Genomic DNA, 24611 nt, shown 5'->3' with positions numbered 1-24611 from the left:
CGGCCACTTTCTAGGTGGGTGACCCTGAGCACATTATCATCTCAAGGCCTTGATTTCTTCACATCTGTAAAATGGGGACAGGAGCACCAACCTCACAGAGCTGTTGTAAGAGCAGAAATGCCGCAGGCAGTGAACCTGGCATGGAGTCTGGCACGTTACAGGTACCCGATGAATGGGAGTTTTGTTGATTTCTCTGGGTAGTTACAAGGCCTATAAGCCCAGGTTGTCTGTATCACGGCACCTATTTGTAATTATCTATTTGTTTACATGTTTGCTGTCCACCTCCCCCACTACACTGTCAGCTCAAGGGTAGAGTTTGTGCCTGTCATGTTCACTGAAGTTTGCCGCAACTGTGCCTGGCACGTAGTGAGTTCAATTCACATCTGCTGAATGGACGAACAGCACCTGAGTTCATACTCGGCACGAGGCAAACCGCCTAACTTCTCAAGCCACCAAGTGTTCTTGGCATCTGCATACCAGAATGAGCGAAGACAACAGAAGCAGCTGCTTACGAAGCCTTACTTTATATTAGACACTGTGCTGGGTACTTTATACCCAAATCTCTCAATTAATCCTCAAAACAGGGTTGAAATAAAGCCCAGGAAGCAGTATTCCAAGCAGGAAGGGGAGTAAAAATGACACCTCCTGCCCACAAACTCAGTATTCTAGAAGCTGAAGGTCCGTTGAGACTCCACCCATTAAACCTACAAAACAGAGAAAGAAGGTCAAGAAGGTGAAAGACGGAGGGGAAGAGACAGAGAAAGAGAAGCAGGGAGGTAGGGTTGGGGAAGGGAAAGAGACAGAGATGGGGGAGAGACAGAGGGAAGAGGAACACAAGAGAGAATGGCTACCAGCCCAGGAAAGCTTGGTTGTACCCAGAAGCAAGGATGAACTGATAGAAAAGAGATGGCCGTGCCCAATGGGGAAGTCACTTGGAAAGAAAAAAGGTCCTTGAGAAGGAAACACAAGGCAGCTACGGAGAGCTCAGCAGCGGACGGGTTCTTTACTCCAGTGCATGCTGAGAACGTGCTCTGCCCAGCCCAACAGCTTCTTTCAGTTTACCTCCAGCCAGGTTGTTCTGAGCCCGTGTAGTTTTGTACCCCATGACTACAGTTAGTACCTGGCTTTGACTCTCCCATGGTTTTGTCATTCAGAACTCTTGACTACAAGCATCATAAAGTCCAAGTTAATATGGTTCAGAGCTTCTTGAATTCATATTCATTCATTTAACAAATATTTGGGCAACACATACTGTGGATCAAGCACTGTGTGGGGCACTCTGAGCACGGCCGAGAAACAGGCACAGCCACTGCTCTTGGGGATTGCACACAGCCAGGTGGGCTAAAAGCAGTAAACACATAAGAGAATAAATAACCCGGATACTTTGGGATACTGGTAAGTGCTGTGATGAAGGTAAAAAAGAGCAATGGGACAAAGAATGAGGGAGAGGGCACATCACGAGACAGGGTCGTCAGGAGGAGGTGATATCTGAACAGAGACCTGTGTGACAAGGGAGAGGCAGCCACACAGAGGTGAAAGTGAGAGAGAGGGCATTCCAGCAGAGGGACAGCAAGTGCAAAGACCCTGAGGTACGAAGCAGCCAAGCAGGTTAGAGGAAGAGCCTGAAGATCAGTGTGACTGGGATGGCAACAGCAAGGGGAGGGCAGTAGGAGATGAGGTCGGTGAGTAGGGAAGAGCCAGATCACACTGAAGGCCATCTTCAAAAAGTCTGGGTTGGGAAACAATCACAGAGTTTAAAGCAGAGGAATGATGGGATCTGATTTATGTTTCCACAAGGTTCTGTGTTTATCCCACTGGAAACATACACATGCACACACATGAGCTAGCTTTGGTAGGTCACTCTTCCTCGCAATCCAAGAAGCCTACCTCAAACAAAGACCTCTGCCTCTGTTCACAATGGAGGTGAGGACGACAGGCCACGGAGGAGGAGATGCCTCGAAGCCTGCGTACTCAGGCTACAGGTCCAGGAGCTGCGCCGTGTGCTTCTCTGAAGCCATGCTGGCTCTCAGAATCACCCAACACATCATCTGTCTTCTTGGGTTCAGGCTCCTAAATGTCTGCTCTGCTTTCTAGGAGCCCAGGCAAACTGAGGCCCCAGGGACAGCAAGAAGCACATGCAAGTGTGGAACCAGGAATTGCAGCCTGTGCCACATGCCAACAGAACTGCCACGTGAGACAGCAAGGTTACTTCCTGTTTTCTTAGTTCTCCTTTTGTTTCTTAGAGCTAATTTTTTAAAACTGCTCCCACACCTCCTTCATCTATTGAATTCCTCCCAGTATGCCTCCTGCCCTCACTTCTGATTACTCTGATTGCCACCAGCAACAGGCCATTTCTCTCCCCTCACTCCCTGGGCCCAGGGCAGATTAATTAAATGGAGATGCCTACGAGACCTTGTGGCTTTAAAATCCATCACTATGGAAGGGACTCAGCATGGCCAGGAGAGATTATGACAGTCGCATGCGCCTAATAAGAGGGAGGGGGAGAAAGAAGGGCCTCATGTACAAGAACAGACACTGTGTACTCAGGAAGGCAGAGACTCCAAAGACAGAACTCCCTGCATCAGGACAGGATGGACTGCATATCCAGTAGGAACTAATAGTTAGCGACAGAGTATATGAGCTATGGAAACCCAACTAGAGTCTGACCACAGGGATGGGGGAGATTGGTGGCATCACTGATCATATTACTGGAAAGTTTCACTGGACACTCACATAAGGCAGAGGGGCTCAAAGAACATCATCAGAACCCATTTCCTCTGCCTCGCAGCTCAGCTTCAGTCCTCTGTTGATTGCCTCATTCCAGCACCATAAGGAGACAGAGGTCCCAACTTCCCGAGCCCAACAGGAAAGACAGAACTCCTTTCTTGCTAGCCTATGACAGCCCTGAGAGCTGGCGGGAGCTGGCTGCTTAGGTGAAATTGTACACTACAGATTTAGTAAGTAAGCACAGGTAAGCTCGTACATACCTCCCTTATTGGGTAATCTGTCACTGCCGGCAGGAGCATCTCTTCTTTAGTACAAAGATCAAGCTCTGATTCTCACACAGATGCACCTCAGATCATTCCAGGAGAAGCCCAACATCTACCACGGCTGTGCTTGGCTCTCTCTCTCCTGTGTCTCCCTGCCCCTGCTCCTCCAACTCCCAAGACATCCCGAACCACCACAGCCTAGCTAGCGCCCATACTCAAGGTCTTCATCAAACTGAGTCAGCAACTAGCTGGGGTTGAAAAATGAGCCCTAGCTTCCTTGAGTTAACTGGTGACGTTTTTGAAATTTATGTAAACATTTTTGAAAGGAGGCCGAAGTGCAGTTTTTTAAAGAGTTGCCTTCTAATGAGATTGCTTCACAGTGTCTCGCACATAGGTGGTGCTCGTTACTATTTGTTAAGTCCAAGAAGGGGTGGATTGTGCAGCTTAAATGAACAACAGGGCATCCAGCACATGGCCCATGCACGCTTGAGGGCTTTCATCAAAACCTTCCCACTGAAGGATGACTCATGAATAAGGTGGCGTGGTCTTAAACTGCACAGTGAGAAACAATACAATAGTATGGGACTGCCGCTGTATGGAGTAGGAAAAGATGCTTAATTAATTACCTCCGCTCCAATCCACTGTAGGGTTAGCTGAAATGAGCTCAACTGTTTGCTGAAAAGGCTCGTACCCAGGCCTTAGCTTAGAGCATTCAGACTGGGTCTCAGGACAGGGAACTTCAGCTCCAGCAAGAAACCATTCTGTACACTGTCTGCTCTGTGTGCCCATTTTCAGGGAATCACCCCAAAACTCCTCCTACTCAGAAAAATACTCTGTAGCGTGTGGGTTTTTAAATCAAAAGCAAGACCAATGGTGCTTCTTTTTTTGTCCGTTTTATTTTCTTACTGCATCAAGCCAAACCAAGGTTCTGTAGGGGCAGAATATAGATTTCTCAAAAGGTATAGGCCACCTGCATCAGACTCACTTATCTAGGTGTGCAAATCTAGAGCCCCATCCCAAATTGACTGAAACAACTTCTAGAGGCAGGGCCCCGGGAAGAGGAATGTTCAACAGGCTCCACAAGTAATTCTTTTGCACACTGAAGTTTAACAACTTCACGATGCAAAGAACCAGGGATTTGGAGGAAACTGGCCTGAGTTTAATTTCCATCACTGACACCTGTGCAAGTCCCTTAAGGTTTCCTGAGCCTCCAATAACTCATTTTTTTTTTTTAAATAGAGGGAAGATATCTATTCATCGTGTAGTTGTTCAGTCAAATGAGGGTACACTTGGACTTTCTTGGAAAGGTTAAAGGGATAGACAAATAATATTCATTCAAAACATGAATGTACTGAATGAATACAAAAGCCAAGTACTGGGAAAAGAAAGATGAGAAGATACAAGCGAGAAGACCAGCATATACATCACTCAGCACAGTGAAATGAATTCAGGGCATAATAGCAATGGCTGTATGAAGAGCGCAATGAGCTCACAGAAGAAGACATGATTCATTCTGCCCTGATAACCCCAAGACTGGCAATAGTTACAGACCAATCATGAATGAGGCAAGGCATTTATCACCAACATGTTGATCCAAACAAACTGGGACTGTAAGAAATACATTTTCAGGAAAAGTCAAGTCTTGTTAATATTATTAAGCAAGCTATTTCCAGACTCCAATCCTGTCTCCCTCTACCACACAGAAAAATGGCTACCATTTATTAAACACCTATGATACACCACGTATCAAACTGCAAGGAAGCCCTGATGGCACAGTGGTTTAACACTCAGCCGCCAGCCAAAATGTCGGCAGTTTGAACCCACCAGCCACTCCGTGGGAGAAAGATGTGGCAGCCTGCTTCCATAAAGCTTACCCAAAACCAAATCTATTGCTGTCGAGCCAATTCTCATATCGGGCCTACAGGACAGAGAAGAACTGCCCCACAGGGTTTCCCAGGAGCAGCTGGTAGATTTGAACTGCTTGATCTTTTGGTTAGCAGTCAGGCTCATAGCCCTGGTGGTGCAGCAGTTCAAGAGTTTGACTGCTAACCAAAAGATTAAGCAGTTTGGTTTGGTTTCCGTTTTGGTACCATACTGCAAGCTTTGCGTTCACTGTTCTGTTAAATCCCCCAACAACCCCATGACATGGGTATGACGTTTGCTCTTACAGATGGGAAACTGACTGCAAGAGGTTAAGTGATAGTGAGTGAGCCTGAGTTCAAATCTAGGTCAGGGTGACCCATGAAATCCGTGGATGTGGTTCATCCACCCTTCCGTTAATGTCCACACTCCAAAGCTCATCTTTGTTTAAGCGTACCTTGTTGTGGTCTGTTGGCTGGGGGCTGCAAGACACTTCGGCCTATGTTAAAGATCCCTTCTTCAGACTGACCTGAGAAACACTTTAGGAGATTCAAGACAACTAAAATGTAGCCGAAGTAATGAGAGAGAAAGCACATGGCACCACCTTGTTTCAGTGAGACCTTGGTCAAGTGACCATTTGTCTTAGTTATCGAGTGCTGCTATAGCAGAAATACCACAGGAGGGGTGGTTTTAACAAACAAATTTATTTCTCACAGTTTAGGAGGCTAGAAGTCCAAAATCAGGGCACCGGCGCTAAGGGAAGCCTTTCTCTTTCTGTCGGCCCTGGAGGAAGGTCCTTGTTCCTTAGTTCTTTTGTGACCTTCATGTGGTATGTCATCTATCTTCCCTCCATCTCTGCTTGTTCACTTCCCTGCTTAGTCTGCTCCTTTTATATCTCTAAAAGGATTGACTAGAGACACGCCCTACACTAATACTGTCTCGTTAACTGAACAAAGAAAACCCATTCCCAAATGGGATTATAGCTACAAGTATAGGGGTTAGAACTTACAGCACTTATTTTGTGGGGACACATTCAATCCATAATACCATTCTTCCATCTACTTGTATTTGTGATAAATATTACCAACAATAATAGCATCAATAATAGTAGCAAAAATTTACTCAGTACTTGCTCTTTGGTAGGCATTAAGCTGTTTCCATGGGTTGCCTGATGAAGTAAGTGCTGTCAACTAACCCTATTTTACAGATGAGGAAACTGAGGTACAGATAAAGGAACTTAACAGAATTGGGGCTGAAACCTGGTCAGCCTAAAACCAGAGCTCTGATTCCATGCCATGTTGGTATTCTGCCACTTGCACCCTCCTGGCCTAATATAACTTAATATGACGCAAGGCTCGCTACCTTGTAAGTGCCTCCAGACTCTAGTCATAAAATTCTCTAAGAGCACAGACTGATACGACCACTGTGAATAGTCTAATGAGTCTTACAATATTAGTAATGCATTTAGCAGGAACATGCAAGGGGACTTTCCATCTGATTAATCTTCTGGAATCCTGACTGAACCAGTTTTCTAATTCATTCCCACATTCACTCATCACATGTTGAGGGACTACTATGTGCCCAGCACAGGGGTTATAAAGATGAAAAAGCTCAGTCCCTGCCCACCCAGACTTAGTCTCCTGCTCACCTTCGGCAGTTTGGCCTTCTCTTTTCAGCATCTGGACAGCTCCTACATATTTCTTCAGCTGAACTTTGAGTACCTCGTTTTCTCTGCAGGTAAAAGAATGTAAAAAAAAAAAAAAAAGTATTTAAAAATTGGCAATTCAGACCTGGGGTAGAGAAAATCCATGTAAAGGAAAACACAAAAGGTGCATATTATAAATATTAATTTATTCTCTGTTGTAGAGATCATCGTTGGAAAAGACTATGTTCCAAGTGCATGTTTGTGAATGTCTTCAAGAGCTGTCATTCTCACAATGGAGAGAAGTGCTAACTGGTTCTGTGGTTGTTGCTAGCTGCTGTCAAGTTGATTCTGATTTGTGGCGATCCCACATGTGCAGGGTAGAACTGCTCCATAAGGTTGTCAAGGCTGTGACCTTTTGGAAGCAAACCGCCAGGACTATCTTCCAAGGCACCTCTGGGTGGGTTCAAACTGCCAATCTTACAGCTAGCAGTCAAGCCCTTAACCATTTGTGCCACTGGTGCCCACAAACTCAGAATGCTGACACGTGCTGTGCTCAGGCTGTCTGAATCTATCATCTGTCAGGAGCCTATTCTACATTAGACACTGCAATACTCTTCCCATGTTACTGAACCAACACTAAATACTGTGTATTCACCTGGAGGATAGCCTCAATATTTCTATTAAGAGCGACATATATTAAACACTTACAATTTTCTAAGCACCATGTCAAGTGGTTAAAAAATCATGTCATTTAATCTTTCCAGGAGTACTATGGGGTAGGCACTATCACAACTCCCATTTTGCAGATGAGGAAACTGAGGCCTACAGATGAGAAGCAGCTGACAAAGTTCACAAACCACTCCCCCACCCCCTCTTTACACTATAGAACGTGAAGCCCACGCTCTGACAAGTCCCATCTCTACTGAATTTACTGCCTGGATGGATACACCAACTGGGGAAAGAATGTGAGTCAGGGAAGAAAACTGCCATGCTGAGTATTTACACCCTCAACTCACTCACAGAGCTCAGGTTTTACATGTGTAACCTCACTACGCCAAGCACGCAGTTATTTGTTCATCCATTCGTTTCCACTCAGTGGGAAAATGTGTGTTAAGTGCCTACCATGTGTCAGGTACAATTACCCTGTACTTTTCTTCCCATTTTACAAAAGAGGAAATGGAACACAGAGAGGGTAAGATCTCTGACAAGGACACAAGTAAGGCACACTGCTGAGATCCAAACTCGGGTCTCTCCACCCTCAAAGCCTATGTGAGCCTTCTCCAGCTCCTTTGGGATTTGGACTTGGTTTCTCAACAGCTGGTGCAGTGGTTAAAAGCTCAGTTGCTAACCAAAAGGTTGGCAGTTCGAATCTACCAGCTACTCCTTCAAAACCCTATGGGGCAGTTCTACTCTGTCCTGCAGGGTAACTATGTGTCAGAATGACTCAACAGCAACAGGATTTTTTTTGTCTCACCAGCTGCACCCAGAGTGAAGTGACTCTTCCAAATTTTCTGTCTGAGTTGATCAGTATCTTGAGCCCAAGTTCCTTTAAACATACTAGAATCATTTTTTCTTTCCCTGCAATGAAAAAGCTTTAAGGTTGGGCTTCTTCTTTGATTATTAAGATGCTCACTTAAAAAATACTCCAACAAAAGGAGAATGAAGAACACCAAAGACACAATGTAATTATGAGCCCAAGAGACAGAAAGGGCCACATAAACCAGAGACTACATCAGCCTGAGACCAGAAGAACTAGATGGTGCCTGGCTACCACGATGACTGCCCTGACAGGGAACACAAGAGAGAACTCTTAAGGGAGCAGGTGAGCAGTGGGATGCAGATTTCAAATTCTCGTAAAAAGACCAGACTTAATGGTCTGACTGAGACTAGAAGGACCCTGGAGGTCATGGTCCCCAGACCTTCAGTCAGGCCAAGACTGGAACCATTCCCAAAGCCAACTCTTCAGACAGGGATTGGACTGGACTATAAGATAGAAAATGATACTGGGGAGGAATGAGCTTCTTGGCTCAAGTAGACACATGAGACTATGTGGGGAGCTCCTGTATGGAGGGAAGATGAGAGGGCAGAGGGGGACAGGAGCTGACTGAATGGACATGGGAAATACAGGGTGGAGAAGAGGAGTGTGCTGTCTCATTAAGGGGAGAGCAACTAGGAGTATATAGCAAGGTGTATATAAATTTTTGTATGAGAGACTGACTTTATTTGCAAATTTTCACTTAAAATAAAATCAAAATATGCGAACAATCAAAATACATTTCAGGAATGTAAAAATCAGCTGAAAATCCAACAACTTGAAACAAACACCATTAATGTTTTTATATCCATCCTATCATACTTTTCTCTAGGCACAGGCACACATACAATTACAGATGTAAAATCATACAGAGTTTATGAATGAGATCACATTACACATTTTGCTGCTACTTGGTGGTCTCATTTAGCAGTTCATTACAGCAAGGCTCTATCGCATTACCATTCCTTGGAATGGATATGCCACATACTAACTGAACTGAAAAATCTGGGAATGCCTGTGTGTCTGTCCATTTTCAATGTATCTGACTACCTCCTAGCCCACAAAGATGGCAACTTGTTTTGCATTTTATTTTTCAGCACTATATTTTAGTAGAAGAAATATCAGGAGCAAATGCAGAAACTACCATATACACAGGTATCTCCTGAGAACTCCACACTCATCTCAGAAGCTTCAGGGAAAAAAGCTACAAAGGAGTCCTTTAATTATCCCCTTATCCTAGACAGTCTGTCACGGATGTTTCTATAGGCGTCTGCATTTTCTCCGTCTGTGGTATGAACAGCAAGTGTTTCAAACTGAACAACTAACAAGTCCTGAAAAGGTCTGCAGGAAGGAGACTCTTCCAGAAATACGTGTACTGCCCAGCTTGTTTTCTCCGATTTCTCTAGCCAGAGTCTCTTCGCCCATTCCAGTGTACTCCCAGTCTCCACATTTGAATTCAGGTTACCTGTCATCTTAAAACTAGGGACAGGAAGCAACCTGTATGTTTCTATATGGCGTAACTTTAACAGGCCAAACAGGCAGGTTCTGTTAGGGGACTGATGGGTGCGCTATGCCGATGCCTTGCTGCCAGGTCTCATCTTATTGTTCACACCAGTCAGGTGGACCCTGCTCCTTTGTTCATCTTAAACTCTGCTGTCAACACAGACATGTCTCAGGCAGCTGTTTTTCTTCTGGTTTGGATCAATCTTCTAATGGCGTGTTAAGACTCTGTCTAAAAAACCAGACCTAACAGATTAAAAAAAACAGGAAGATTTTTAATATGAATCCAACTTCCACCAAAAGGAAGGAAGGAATCAAACCACTGAACGGACACCTTCAAGAGTCACCAGTTCACTCCCACCAACTTTGTACCAATGAGCTCACTGGCCAACAGCAGGGAATTAACACTTCCAGATCATAAAAGCCCATTGCTGTCAAGTAGGTTCGAACTCATAGTGACCCTATAGGACAAAGCAGAACTGCCCCATAGAGTTTCCAAAGCTGTAATCTTTATGGAAGCAGGCTGCCACATCCTTCTCCTGGGGAGTGGATGGGTGGGTGTGAACTGCCGACCTTTCAGTTAGCAGCCAAGTGCTTAACCACTACACCACCAGGGCTCCTTTTCAGGTTATAGGAGCTGCTAAATACGTTCTGAATGAAACTCAAATGCTTGGGTGGCTGGCTCACTGATGGTTCTAAAGAAGCACCTGCTCCTGGCCCCCAAATAAGATCATGCCCCTTTTTTACTTTTTATTTTGAAATAATTATAGATTCACAATGTATCCAATGGTACAATTAAAAAAAAAAAAAAAAAAAACAGAAAATCAGCCTTGGTACAATGTGTATGTCAAGTTGAACAAGCCCTTTACTTTAACTGACACTCATACTAACCCTCTGCCACAGTGTCTTTCTTAAGATAGATGAGGCCTAAAAGAGCACAGCAGTCAGACAGGGTATGTCAGTGCATAAAGCAAACCAAGCATAAGCCAAGAGGGAGTAGGGGCAGGGGGCAGCAGCAGCCCTGCCAAAAGGTCGTGTGTTTTGTTTTATCTTAATTAACATATTACTAGCCCAAGAAAATGACTGCACATGAAGTCCGGCATGTGAAAAGTTCAAACATTCCTGGAAATCCCTCTCTAGTTAACTAAAAAGTAGCTCATGTCAAGACCTCATACATGTCTTGTTTACGGAGAGGCATACATAAACCCACTGCCACTGAGTCAATCCTGACTCATAGTGACCCTAGAGGACAGAGCAGACCTGCCCCATAGAGTTTCCAAAGCTGTAAGCTTTATGGAAGCAGACTGTCACATCTTTCTCACACAGAGCAGCTGGTGGGTTTAGCTGCTGACCTTTGGGTTTGCAGCCAAGCACTTAACCACTGCACCACCAGGGCTCCTTCTTATGCTTACATATTCAGTAAGAAATATACTTTTCTGTCTACAACACATGAGCATTTGGCTCAGAAAAGGGCACGAGTGTTCAAGGGACTTACAGACACGTTCTCATTTAATCCACACAGCAACCAGGCAAGAGGAGTTATTATTACCCTCATTTGATAATTACCCTATTTTACAGATGAAGAAACTGAGGTTCAGAGAGGCTAAGTAACCTATCGAAAATAATCACACAGCTAGGACAAGGCAGGGCCAAAATTCACACTTAAGTGTCTCCAAGTCTGTGTCCTTCTCCTCTCAGTCACATACTTGGTCTCACTGAAATCATCAACACCACCTCATGAGGTTGGTTTTATTGTGTCTATTTTACAGAAGGGAAAGCTGAGGCCCAAAGAGTTAGACTACACCCTCAAACCTGGGATTCAAACCCTGGCCCTTTGACTCCAAGGTCTCACATTGCTTCCTATAAATTTAGGGAATTCAGTGAAATGGACAAAGTTGAAAAACACTTGAAAGACTTCATTAGAAAATATGGGCTGGTACGAACAGGTCTGCAGAATCTCTTGGCTGGGTGGACTCTCATATGAATGTGAACACAATCTCCAGTCAACTTTGCTTACGGAGGTTAACGAACTTCACTATGGTTATACAGCTCAAGCCTCTGCTACCAAGCCACCCAGATTATCACATAAATGCAAGCTCTTGGTCACAGGTGAGCTTTAGGAAAAATCAATCAACAGCCTCAAGAACTGTACAGCTTTTGACCCTACAACTCCACTTCTTGGAAATTACACCCAGGAAATGAGAAGTCCCAAAAACATATACCTGAGAATGAGATGAATATAAGAGAAAGAAAATGGTTACAAATTAAATGTCTGAAAATGGGGGAATGGGTAGATCAATTACAGCGTCTATCTGTCTACAATAGATAGAAGCCTGGTGGCAAAGTGGTTAAGAGCTCAGCCTGCTAACCAAAAGGTCAGCAGTTCAAATCCACAGCCGCTCCTTGGAAACCCTATGGGGCAGTTCTGTTCTGTCCTATAGGGTCACTACGAGTCAGAATTGACTTGACAGCAACAGGTGAGGTTTGGATCTATAATGGAATACTATGGAGCTGTTAAAACTATGACGAATATGCATGTTTATTTACATGGATGAACATTTAGAATATACCAATACACCATTAAATGAATGCAGCATATTACAAAGGAAGTATACTTACTGTATACCCTTTATATATATTTAGAGGTATATATGTGCATTGGAAAAAATATAGACCATAATGTTAACAGTGTTCATTACTAGATGATGGAATTAGGCTAAATTATTTCAATTTTCCATCAACACCTTATTAGTATACTAAAAACATTTTTTTTATTAAGAGCAAGATTACATTTATCTCAAAAAAACCTACAGCTAACATTATACTTAATGCGAAACACTTGAATGGTTTACCCCTAAGACTGAGAACAAGTCAAGGGAGTCTTACTGCTCCTATTCAGCATCGTACTGGAGGTCGAGGTACTGCAATGAAGTGATGAGAAAAAAAAAAGAAGGATACAGATTGGAAAGAACTGAAACTATTCACAGATGACATGACTGTCTACATGGAAAATCCAAAGAATCTACAAAAAAGCTCCTAGAACTAATAAGTGAGTTTTTCAAGGCCACAGAATACAAGGTCAAATACAAAAATTACATGCATTCCTATATACTAGCAATAAACAATTGGAAAACAGTAAAAAAAAAAAAAAAAAAATTTATAACAACTCCAAAAGATCAGTCAGGCATAAAAAAATATATATACATATATATACATATATATACATATATATATACATATATATATATACACATATATATATATATATATATATGCAGGCACTGTATGCTAAAAACTATAAAACACTGATGAAAGAAAGCAAAGAAGACTTAAATGGAGATAAATATCAGATTTGGATTTCGTAGACTGGAAGACTCAAAATAGTTCTCAATTATTTCCAAATTGATCTATAGATTTAACACAAATGCAGTCAAAATCTCAGCAGGACTTTTTTGTAGACACGGACTAGCTGATTCTAAAATGCATATGAAAAGGCAAAGAAACTAGAACCACCAAAACCATTCTGAAAAAGCAGCACAAGGATGGAGGGCTCACATCACTCAATTTCAAGACTTACATTTGCCCGTTTTTTAAATTGTTTTTTTTTTTTTCTTTACAGTTAAGTTTTGAGGCTTCTTTATATATTCTGGATATAAGTCCTTTGTCAAATATATGATTTGCAAATATTTTCTCACAGTCTCTAGCTTGTCTTTTCAGGCTCTTAGCAGTGCCTTTCACAGATGAAGCCCATTCTAACAATGTTTTCTACTGTGGATCAGGCTTTTGGTGTTGTATCCAGGAACCCTTTGCCTAACCCCAGGTTAGGTACGAAAACTGTCTCTAAAATGAAAATTTTGTTCTAAAAGTTTTGTAATTTAATGTTTTATATTTATCTATGATCTAATTAAGGCCCCTTGGGTGGCGTAAATGGTTAAGTGCTCAACTGCTAGCCGAATGCTTGACAGTTCTAACCCACCCAGAGGCACCACAGAAGTCTGGCCTGGCAATCTGCTTCTGAAACATTACAGCTTTGGAAACTCTATGGAACCATTTTACTCTGCACACATGCGGTCACACTGAGTCACAATTGACTCAATGGCAATTAACAACAATAGCATGATCCAATTTGAGTTAAATTTTGTATAAAGTATGAAGTATAGGTTGAGGTTTAGGTTTTTGGTGGGTTTTTTGTTTTATTTCTTGCATATGGATGTCCAATTATTCCTAAACCATTTGTTAAAAAGACTATCTTTTCTCCATGAAATTGCCTTTATACTTTTGTCAAAAATTAATAAACCATATTTGTGTCCATACATGCATACACAGAAAACATTTGCCATTTCAACATATTTTACATGTACAACTCAGTGACATTAATTACGTTCACCATGTTATACAGCCATCCTCACTACCTGTTTCCAAATTTTACCATCACCCTTAACAGAATCTCAGTGCCCCCTAGGCAATGACTCCCTGCTGTACCTCTTTTTACAGTAACATTTGCTTACTCATCTTTCTTAAAAGTGAAGAGATATAAAGCTACAGCAATCAGGACAATCTCTGCCTTCTTCCTAGCCAGGCCAGGGGTGTTTGAGTGTTTGCTATAAAATGGCATTCATTCATTCAACAGGTCTCTATTAAGGGCCAGGCAATGATCCAAATGCTGGAATGCAGCAGCAAACATAAAAGACAAAACTCCTTGCTTTCTTACAGCTTCATTTATTCCTATTTTAAAATTTTATTGTATTTTTCTGTTTGCACAGGTTCAGGCTTATCGTTGTATGTCACATGCTGTTGAGCCCTTTCTGACTCATAGCAGCCCTATGTGCAACAGAACAAAACGCTGCCCAGTCCCGCACCATCCTCACAATTGTTATGCTTGAGCCCATTGTTGCTGCCATCACAACTGAAGGTCTTCGTCTTTTTCACTGGTCCTCTACTTCACCAAAGGAAACCCTGGTGGTGTAGTGGTTAAGAGCCTTGGCTGCTAACCAAAAGGTCAGCAGTTCGAGTCCACTAAGCACTCCTTGGAAACTCTATGGGGCAGTTCAACTCTGTCCTATAGGGTCACTATGAGTTGGAATCAACTCAGTGGCAATGGGTTTGGTTCTTTTTGGGGGGGGGGGTCTACTTTACCAAGTATGGAAACCCTGGTGGCGTAGTACTTAAGAGCCACAGCTGCTAACCAAAAGGTCGGCAGTTCGAACCCACCAGGCGCTCCTTGGAAACTCTATGGGGCAGTTCTACTCTGTCCTATAGGGTCACTATGAGTCGGAATTGACTCGACAGCAATGGGTTTGGTTTTTTTGGTTACCAAGTATGACGTCCTTCTCCAGGGACTGGTCCTTCCTTATAACACGTCCAAAGCATGAGACAAAATCTTGACATCCTCATTTCTAAGGAGCATTCTGGCTATACTTCTTCCAAGACAGATTTGTTCCTTCTTCTGGAAGTCCATGGCATATTTCAATATTCTTCGCCAACACCATAATCAAAGGCATCAATTCTTCTTCAGTATTCTTTATTCACTGTCCAGCTTTCCCATGCACATGAGGCAACTGAAAACACCGTGGCTTGGGTCACGTGCACCTTAGTCCTTGAAGTGACATCTTTGCTTTTTAACACTTGAAAGAGGTCTTTTGCAGCGGATTTGCCCAATGCAATGTACCTTTTGATTTCTTGACGGCTGCTTCCATTGGAGTTGAGTGTGGATCCAAGTAAAATGATATCCTTGACAATTTCAATCTTTTTCTCCATTTCTCATGATGTTGCTTATTTGCCCTGTTGTAAGGATTTCTGTTTTGTTAAAGTTGAGGTAATCCACACTGAAGGCAGTAGTCTTTGATCTTCATCAAAGACTAAGAGTACTTTAAGTCCTCTTCACTTTCAGCAAGCAAGGTTGTACCATCTGCATATCGCAGGTTGTTAATGAGTCTTCCCCCAATCCTGATGCCACGTTCTTCACAGTCCAGCTTCTCAGATTATTTGCTCAGCACACAGATTGAATAAGCATGGTGAAAGGATACAACCCTGACACACACCTTTCCTGATTTTAAACCAGGCAGCATACCCTTGTTTTGCTCAAATGCCTGTCTCTTGAGCCATGTACAGGTCCCTCATGAGCACAACTAAGTGTTCTGGAATTCCCATTCTTCACAATGTTATCCATAATTTGTTATGATATACACAGTCGAATGCCTTTGCATAGTCAAGAAAACACAGGTAAACTTCTTTCTGGTATTCTCTGCTTTCAGCCAAGATCCATCTGATATCAGCAATGCCTGTCATTCCACGTCATCTCTTGAATCCTACTTGAATTTCTGGCAGTTCCCTGTCAATGTACTGCTGCAAGTGCTTTTAAACGATCTTCAGCAAAGTTTTACGTGTGTGTGATATTAATGATATTGTTTATTATTTTCGCATTCCACTGGATCACCTTTCTTTGGAATGGGCACAAACATGGATGGATCTCTTTCAGTTGGTTGGCCAGGTAGCTGTCTTCTAAATTTCAGACCACCTGTTGAAAGCTGGGCTCAAATCTCAGCTCTCATTCTTACCAGCTGTTTGTCACCACCTCAGTACTAGTAGTACAGGCAGCAGCAATAGCAACATCTAACCCTTACATTGTGTTTACTGGGTACCAGGTACTGTTCTAAATGCTTCTTTGGTGGGCAGTCTCTAAGATGTCCCCCAGTGGTCCCTGCCTCCTGATATTCATACTCATGTGCAGTCTCCACCCATTGAACATGGGCTGAACTTACTATTTGCTTGTAACAGAAGTGATGGACTGTCACTTCCAGGACTAGGTTATTAAAAAAAGACAATGACTTTCCCTGATAAAAAGGGAGAAAATATGAAACAAAATTTCAAATTCTCAATGAAATCCAGATGTTCTAGAGCCACTGAGGCTGGATTAACCCCCAAAACTACTGACATGAGATAATCTTTAAACTTTAAATCATAAACTAAAACTATCCCCTGAAGTCTTCTTTAAAACAAAAAATAGCTTCTCTTAATTATTAATGTATGTCTGCTTTGAGCATTGTACACTTGTAAAGAATTATCTATGAGAGATCAAACTGACCACAGCAACTGGAAAGGTTGGAGAAGCTGAGAAGGCGGTGACTTTAAGATCACGGTAGTGAAATAATTTGGAAAAGGATAGCGAGAATAGTAGCACAACTTGAAGAATGTAGCCAATCGCAGTGAATTGTACATGGAGAAATTGTTGAAATGGTGTATTTTTGGCTGTGTATATTTTCACAAAAATTTTTTAAAAGTTTAAAAAAAAAAAAAACAGTGCCATCCATCTTGAGGGTTCTCTGGCTCGTGTTTGACAAAACACTCCCTCAAGCGTGTTCTCTCTCTCTATCACCAGCTGCCATGTTATAAGGGCACAAGGCAGCCTGTGGAGAGGCCCGCATGGCGAAGAGTGAGACCTGCCAGCAGTCAGGGGAGTTAGCATGTACAGTGGAGCCTTGATATGTTGGCAGCTCCACCCAAACCCACCCCCACTACAACCTCATGAGAGACCCTAAACCAGAGGCACCCGGCTAAGCTGGGTCCAGATTCCTGACCCACAGAAACTATAAGATGATGAACGCTTCTTGTTTTCATCTGCTCAATTTGGGGGTAATAGATAACTAATAAACCTTTGTTTTTGTTGTTGTTGGGTGCCATGGCATTGATTCTGACTCACAGTAACCCTAGAGAACAGAGTAGAACTGCCTCACAGGATTTCCAGAAGCAGATTGCCAGGTCTTTTCTCACGTGTTAATTCACTTAATCCTCACAACAGCATATGAAGTATTTCTTTTACAATTTTGAGCTTAGGAGCAGAGAGGTAAGAATTACAGAGAGGTCAAGTAACTTACTCCAGGTAAGTAACTTTTTCCAACCTTCCATTCCCCCATCTGTCAAGGTAAAAACCTATCAATCTTTGAATAATTTCACATCTAACCAAACGTGCACAAAGTAAATGTCTCTCTCTGCACCTCAGTTTACCCACCTAAATAATGGGAGAATACTAAGGACCACACAGGGTTGTTACAAGAAGTACATAATTCATTCAACAAATACTTTTCTGAGCCCTACTATGTACCAGGCATTGACCTAGGCATCAGGAATGGAAGGACAAGAGAAACGAGGTTTCTGCCCTCGCGGAGGTTACATTCTCAACAGGGAGGTGGTCAAACCACTTAAGGAATAAGTACGGATGTTTCAGATAACAATACGCACTATAAAAAATAAAGCACGGCCAAGAGATCCAGACTGAGTAAAGGCTTAGGCAGGGTGCTCTGAGAAGGCTTTCCTGAAAGGTGACAAATGAGCGAAGAAGTCCACTGCTTGAGAGTTGGGCAGAGGTGCTCTGGGTACATACAAACCACCAGGTGGGCCTGTTAAAATGCAGGTTCTGATTCAGGAGGTCTGGAGTGGGGCCTGAGCCTCTGCATTTCTAACAAGCTCCTAGTAACGGACGATGCTGACACCGGGCCTGACTTGGAGCAGCAAGGTGCTGAGAGCACAGGAAACAGCAAGGGGGTAAGCGGCAAGGCAAGGCTGAGCCTGGCGTGTTCCTGGGATCCAGGCGTGTTCCTGGGATCCAGGCGTGTTCCTGGGATCCAGGCAGCCAGGAAGGCTACACCAGGGCAGTGAGCAGGACTGCTCTTCTAAGCATGAAGGGCAGCCAAGGGCAGTGAGTATTACTGCTCCATCTAAGCAGAGCAATGGCATGCCATGTGGGGAAAACAAAAACGATGGGGGGAGGGGTGGTGGACGAGAAGGAGGCTACTGCAATCATCCAGGCAGGAACTAAGAATCGCCACCCAGAGGTGGCAGCAGTGGAGATGGAGAAGTACTTAGACAACACTCTGTTGTTTTTAAATGCTGCCGAGTCAGCCCCAACTCATGGTGACCCCATGCACAACGGAACAAAACGCTGCCCAGTCCTGTGCCATCCCCATGATCGGTTGTGGATCAGATTGGTGTGATCCATAGGGTTTTCACTGGCCAATTACTGGAAACAGATTCCAGGCCTTTCTACCCACTCCATCTTAGTCTGGAAGCTCCACCAAAACCTGTTCGGCATCATAGCAACACGTACGCCTCCAATGACGGAAGGGCGGTGGCTGTGCATTAGCCGGGAATGGAACCTGGGTCTCCTGCATGGAAGCTGAGAATTTTTCCACTGAATCACACTACTCTGTAGGTTCCCAAAAAGCCTTGCCAACTCGCCTTCCCCTCACCTACTGGCCACCCTGCAGTTTTCCTTTAAAGCAGGGCTTAGAACTGGTTTGTTCCGGCTGGACCCTCTGCTGAGAATTTACATTTCCACCCCAGATACACTGAATCAGAATCTACATTTTAATAGAACCCTTAGGTGATTCCTATGTATAATAAATTTTGAGAACCACCAGCTCTACTATATTGGTTCTCAGAATTGGTCCCTAACCAGTAGCATTAGCAGGGCCTTGGAACTTGTTACAAATGCAAATTCTCAGCAGGGGCTCAAACTAGAAGGAACCAGTTAGAAGCCCACTTCAAAGCATCAAGGAAAGAAAGTAAATCATCAGGTAGGAGAAAAGGACCTCTCAAACAGCCTCAAATGACTGCAATAATTAATGTTTGTAAATCAAAGCAATTATGCCTGCCCCAATGTCAGAATAAACAACCAGCAACCCCAGACAGCACTACTCAAAAGACAATTACTCAAAACAAAACTAACGACCCTGTTAAGTGCATTTGGTAATTTGCAGGCATCAAAATGTCACAATAACACACATCTACAGTAACATTCACATTCTAATAAAAAATAAAAGGTTGGCTGTTCGAATCCACCAGCTGCTCCTTAGGAACCCTATGGGGCAGTTCTACTCTGTCCTATAGGGTCACTCTGAGTCGGAATCGACTCGATGGCAACACGTATGCTTTTTGGTACAGTAATGTGGCTTTCACCAGCAAGACCAAAGCTTGGTGTGAGGGTAACTCAGATCAACTTTCAGGTGAGGTACTGAGTAGACAATAACCACAACCACACCTGAGTATTAGAAGAAGATGATTAGAGGCTAAAAAAAAAAAAAAAGGCTAGGTTATCCAAAATCATGTCCACTGCCCCAAAGCAGCCACCAACAAAAGGCAGGAAGAGATGCATAAACCTCCTGTCTTTGTGGTGTCTACGGCCACTCCTAAGCATTCAAGGTCAAGCTCACTACAAAATAAAACACAAAGATTTTTTTTTAATTTGTGCAGGTTAGCTTCCTCTGACCATGACTCCAGACCCATCCTTTTTTTTTTTTTTTTTTTTTTTGAGGCATTATAATGTAGCCTCTCAGGCTTGTTCCAAGGATGAGACTGATAACCTGACTAACCCAATCAAAAGCTAAACCGATTGCCGTGGAGTTGATTCCAACTCACAGCGACCCTACAGGACAGAGTGAAACTGCCCCATAGGGCTTCCAAGGCTGCAGACTGACACGCCGTTCCTTCAAACTGCTGACCTTTTGTTTAGCAGCCTAGCACTTAACCACTGCACCACTGGGCTCCTCCCACCCGACTAAACTAGGCCCAAAATGGAGTCATTTCTGCTGATCCCCATGCCAGCAAACCAAAATCTAAGTTTCTATTTCATGTAAATGCCTAACTTTCCCAGGGGCCGAAATTCAAGTTAATCAACTCGCCTGGAAACAGAAACCTAAACTACTCAATCAGGACCTGATTATTCAGTTTAAAATGGTTCAGAATGCCCCTCTTGATTCTAAACATGAAAAGAAAATGCCCACTAGCCAATCCAAAAATTGCCCAGCATATCTTGCTTGTTTCCCTGGCTTTACAAGAGCCTTTCTGCCTGTACTGAGCTTCACAACTCTGGTCTGACTTTCAGAGCAGATGTTCCTTGGTCATGAACTGTAAAATAAAGCTTATGAGTTCATACACAAATTTAATACTGTGAAAATATTTTTAACAAGAGCAACACACATTTCTGCACTGTCACAACAGAGCACCTCTCCCGGCATTAATAACAGCAGCTGACACTTGTCCAGCTTTGATGAGTTACCAGGCACTGTGCTAAGGGCTTTAATACATTAGCTCATTCAAGTCTTCCCAGGACTCTACAGAAAGCTACTGTCATAATATCCATTCTACAGATGAGGAAACTGAGGCACAAGGGGCTAAGAGATTTGCTTTAGGAGTAAGGAGTAAGTCAGGATATTAAAACCCGGGTCGTCTAGTGTGAAGAGTCTACACTCTTCACCACTCTGCTCTACTGCCTCTCTGTAAGGAAGCAAAGATGACTAGCTCCCATATCCGCAAGCCACAGCACAGGCTTGGGGAGGTCAGTGGAGTTGGTTAGTGACCTCATGGCCACAAGGAGCCCCCAGCCCCTGGCCTCTGCCACATGCAGCTGATGGGTTCACCTTCCTAAACCGCAGCTCTGGCCTCATCACTTCCCTGCTCAAAAGTCTTCAAGGACCCCCATAGCCTATACATGGGTTTCCCAACTTATTTTTTTTTTTTTAAACAGAACCTCCTTTCTGAAAAGAAATTTTCTGGGTCACTCCTATATGTCAAATATATCAACAGAGATGCTCGCACAGGTTGGAACCAGAGATGGGGCCTCTGTTCTCCTCCCAACCCCCCTGTCACCAGAGAGGCCTTCCGTGAAAATCTCCCAACTGGGAGGCAGCATAGGGCTTGGGGGAAAGGCCCTGGGCGCCCCGGAGCCAGACAGACGTGAGATGGATCATTACAGACTGGATCACTCTGGGAAACTGACTCAACCATTCCAAGCCTGTTTCCTAACCCAAACACAGGGGTGATAATAGCACCCAATTGCACAGGAAGGAGGCTTGTTGCAAGAATTAGAGCTCATTAAAGATGACAGCGTGGGTGGGTGGGTGGGTGGGTGCGTGTGGGGGTGTGTGTGTGTGTTTCATCATCTGAAGACCCATTTTTTTCCACAATGTAGCATCTCTGAGATCAAAACATGTCTTACAATTGATGGCATCATAACAGCATGCCAGAGTTTAACGGGCACTGTGTTTCTGTCTTCTAAGAAAACCAAACCCGTTGCCATTGAGTCAATTCCATCCCATACTGACCCTGTAAGACAGAGGAGAACTGCCCCATAGGGTTTCCAAGACTGTAATCTTTACAGAAGCAGACTGCCCCACTTTCCTCCTGCAGAGAGGCTGGTGCGTTCAAACCACAGACCTTTAGGTTAGCAGCTGACCGCTTAATCACTGTGCCACCAGGGCTTTAAAATAAAGGTACGTCTTACCACTGATGGACTCTTAGATTTGATGAAGTTTCATAGTAGGCAATCAGAAATGACTGCTGTTACTTTCATATGATCACCCCTCACCTGATGACAACAACCAATACTTACTGAGGATTTACTGTGTGCCTGGCTTAAACCACAGTCTCTGCAGTAGGTGCCCATATTAATTCACGTATTCCACACAAGAATTTCACAAAGTAGTAAGCAAACTCAGGCACAAGCAGGCTAGTACCTTTCCTGGCAAGTGACAAGCTGGCAAGTAGCAGTGACTCCATAGGCAGAACCTGAACTCAAGCAGTGACTCCAGAGGCAGAACCTGACCACTCCTCTACGATGCCTTTGTAACATGATAAACAATCAAAAGAGAGTTTTGAGAATAAAATCCAGCCAGCCAGGCAGCATCCCTGGTAGTGAGGGGTCAGGTAGGAAGGAAAGGAGAGAAAAAGGTAAAGGATACCATTCAGGGCACCCTCCCCCAGGACACTGCCCCCCACCACCCGCCTCCACGATACTCTTCAGGCTGGGTTCGGCCCCCTCCCCTCCTCCTGCAGCTGCCCAGGGCTCCTGGAGTGGCTCAAATGACCATCTAGCACAGCACCCCAGGCCCACTCTGGGATTGGACCACTCACAGCCCCTCACTATCACCCACCCAGCCAGACTCTTTCTGACTCCTGTATTTTCACTAAGGCTGATGTGAGCCCTGTGTCTGCAACTCCCTATCAGTCCCAGCTCCCTGTTGAACACCTACAAAGAATATCTTCTCTCTGAAGGCCTCCCCACTAAGCCTACCTTCACCACTCTGGGATTTGTGACCACTCTCCCTACTGTCCCCAGCATACCTAGACAAACTTCTCCCTCCATGAGTCTAGTACTTCAAACACCTGGCCTGTGCCCCTCTCCCCATCTAGACTGTGAGATCCTTGAGCAAAGCAGCCGTGTCTTATTGATCTTGTTTTTGCCCTTCCTACCATAAAGTAAGAAGCCCGGGTGGCACAGTGGTTAAGCACTCGGCTGCTAACTGAAAGCTTGGTAGTTCAAACACACCAGCTACTCAGCAGGAGAAAGATGTGGCAGTCTGCTTCCGTAAAGATTTCAACATGGAAAACCATATGGGGCAGTTCTACTCTGTCACATGGGGTCACTATGAGTCAAAAATCAACTTGACAACACCCAACAACCATAAAGTAAGTGTTGCCACTGTCCGCATTTGATCAAATGAGGAAACGAAAGGCTCAGAGCGGCTGGTGGCTGGCCGAGGCCACACAGGGTATAACTGGGATCTGTGTCTGGCCAACTCCAAAGCCCACACTCTGAAGCACTAGGCCAGGGTTCTTCCTAGTGTGGCCGGGGATGGAGGGGCTTCTGTAATGGAATCAGAAGGGTGAATTCAGAAAGCTGATCTCCCGCTACTCTGCTCTTCCCGTTCTGAATGATTCAGTCCAAAGCCATTAGAGATGAGTTACACACAGGGGCTGAATCAAATAGCTACATATATTACAGACAGCAGGAGCCAGGCTGCTTGTTGCCGGAGAAAGGAGTGACCAATACATAAAGTGAGAAAACTCGATGTCAACACCATGGAGCTGAATTGTAATTCAGCACATCAGTGTGAACTTATAGGGACATTCAAAAACACACAGAAGCCAGCTAAAAAGGTTCATGCCAGACAACCTTGGGACAAGTTGAGCAACAAAATGGTAATAGTAATGGGTTAGGGGCTTGTCTCGATTTCCTCCTGCTGTTATAACAAAAATATGACAAGTGGCTTCAACAAACAGAAATTTATTTTCTCACAGGATGCTAGAAGTCTAAAGTCAGGGCACCGGCTCTAGGGGGAAGGCTTTCTGTCAGCTCTGGGGGAAGGTCTTTGCCTCTTTTCAGCTTCTGCTCTGGGCAATCTTCACATGGCTTGTATCCCCTCAGTTTCTGCTTGCTTGCCTCTGTGTCTAATCTGCTCCTTTTTTAATTTCAAAATTGACTGGCTTAAAACACACCCTAAGCTGATACAGCCTCCTTAACACAACAAAGAAAATTCTGTTCCCAGATGGGATTACATCCACATGCATAATCAACCAACAGCAACAAAAAACCACTGCTGTCAACTAGAGCCCGACTCATAGCCACCCTGTACAACAGAGTTTCCAGGGCTATAAATCTTTATGGAAGCAGACTACCACACCTTTCCCCTACAGAGCCGCTGGTGGGTTTAAACCGCTGACCTTTCAGTTAGCAGCCAAGCACTTTAACCACTGCACCACCACAGCTTGGATTTATAACACATATTTGGGGGGGGGGGGGACACACAATTTAATCCATAACAGAGGTACTTAATAAAACAGAAATCCATGAATCTATAAATGAGTAAGTAAAAAGTTTGATACAGAATGGCATATTTACATCTTCCCCAAGTATCTCCGCATAAAATACTTACTAATTGCAAAGGGGAAAAGGGTAATTTCACAGTGGAGAAGGGTGGTGACTCCACCTAATCAAGGGATGGAAGTCAGCATCATCAGTAATGAAACAGATGCAAATCGTACATTACCTGCGAGGACACACTGAGAAGATGCATCGAGACTGAGAGACTGTTGTGGATTGAGTTGTGTCCCCCAAAAAATATGTATTGTAAATCCCAACCTTTATGCCTGTGGTTACAATTCCATTTGGGAATGGGTTGTCTTCGTTATGTTACTGAATCAAGACTAGTATAGGGTATGCCCTGAGTCAATCTTTTTTGAGATCTAAAAGAGGTTAAACAAGCAAGCAAGAGAAGCAGAGATGGCGGAAGACAGATGCCAAGCCACC

At 43.9% G+C, this 24611-nt stretch overlaps 1 protein-coding gene across 7 annotated transcripts in view; it reads right to left on the bottom strand.

Annotated features, from left to right (window-relative positions):
• Positions 1 to 24611, bottom strand: part of SNX29 (sorting nexin 29) — a 768639-nt gene that overhangs the window by 360026 nt on the left and 384002 nt on the right. For all 7 annotated transcript variants that reach the window (XM_049902690.1, XM_049902693.1, XM_049902691.1 and 4 more), the window contains one exon: positions 6499 to 6581. In XM_049902690.1, coding sequence (XP_049758647.1) covers positions 6499 to 6581 — 83 coding nt within the window. The remainder of the gene's footprint in view (positions 1 to 6498; positions 6582 to 24611) is intronic.

Source organism: Elephas maximus, chromosome 12 (assembly GCF_024166365.1).
Source record: "Elephas maximus indicus isolate mEleMax1 chromosome 12, mEleMax1 primary haplotype, whole genome shotgun sequence".
Taxonomy (NCBI): domain Eukaryota; kingdom Metazoa; phylum Chordata; class Mammalia; order Proboscidea; family Elephantidae; genus Elephas; species Elephas maximus.
Note: the sequence above shows the minus strand (reverse complement) of the source record. Positions and strands in the feature narration are given on the sequence as shown.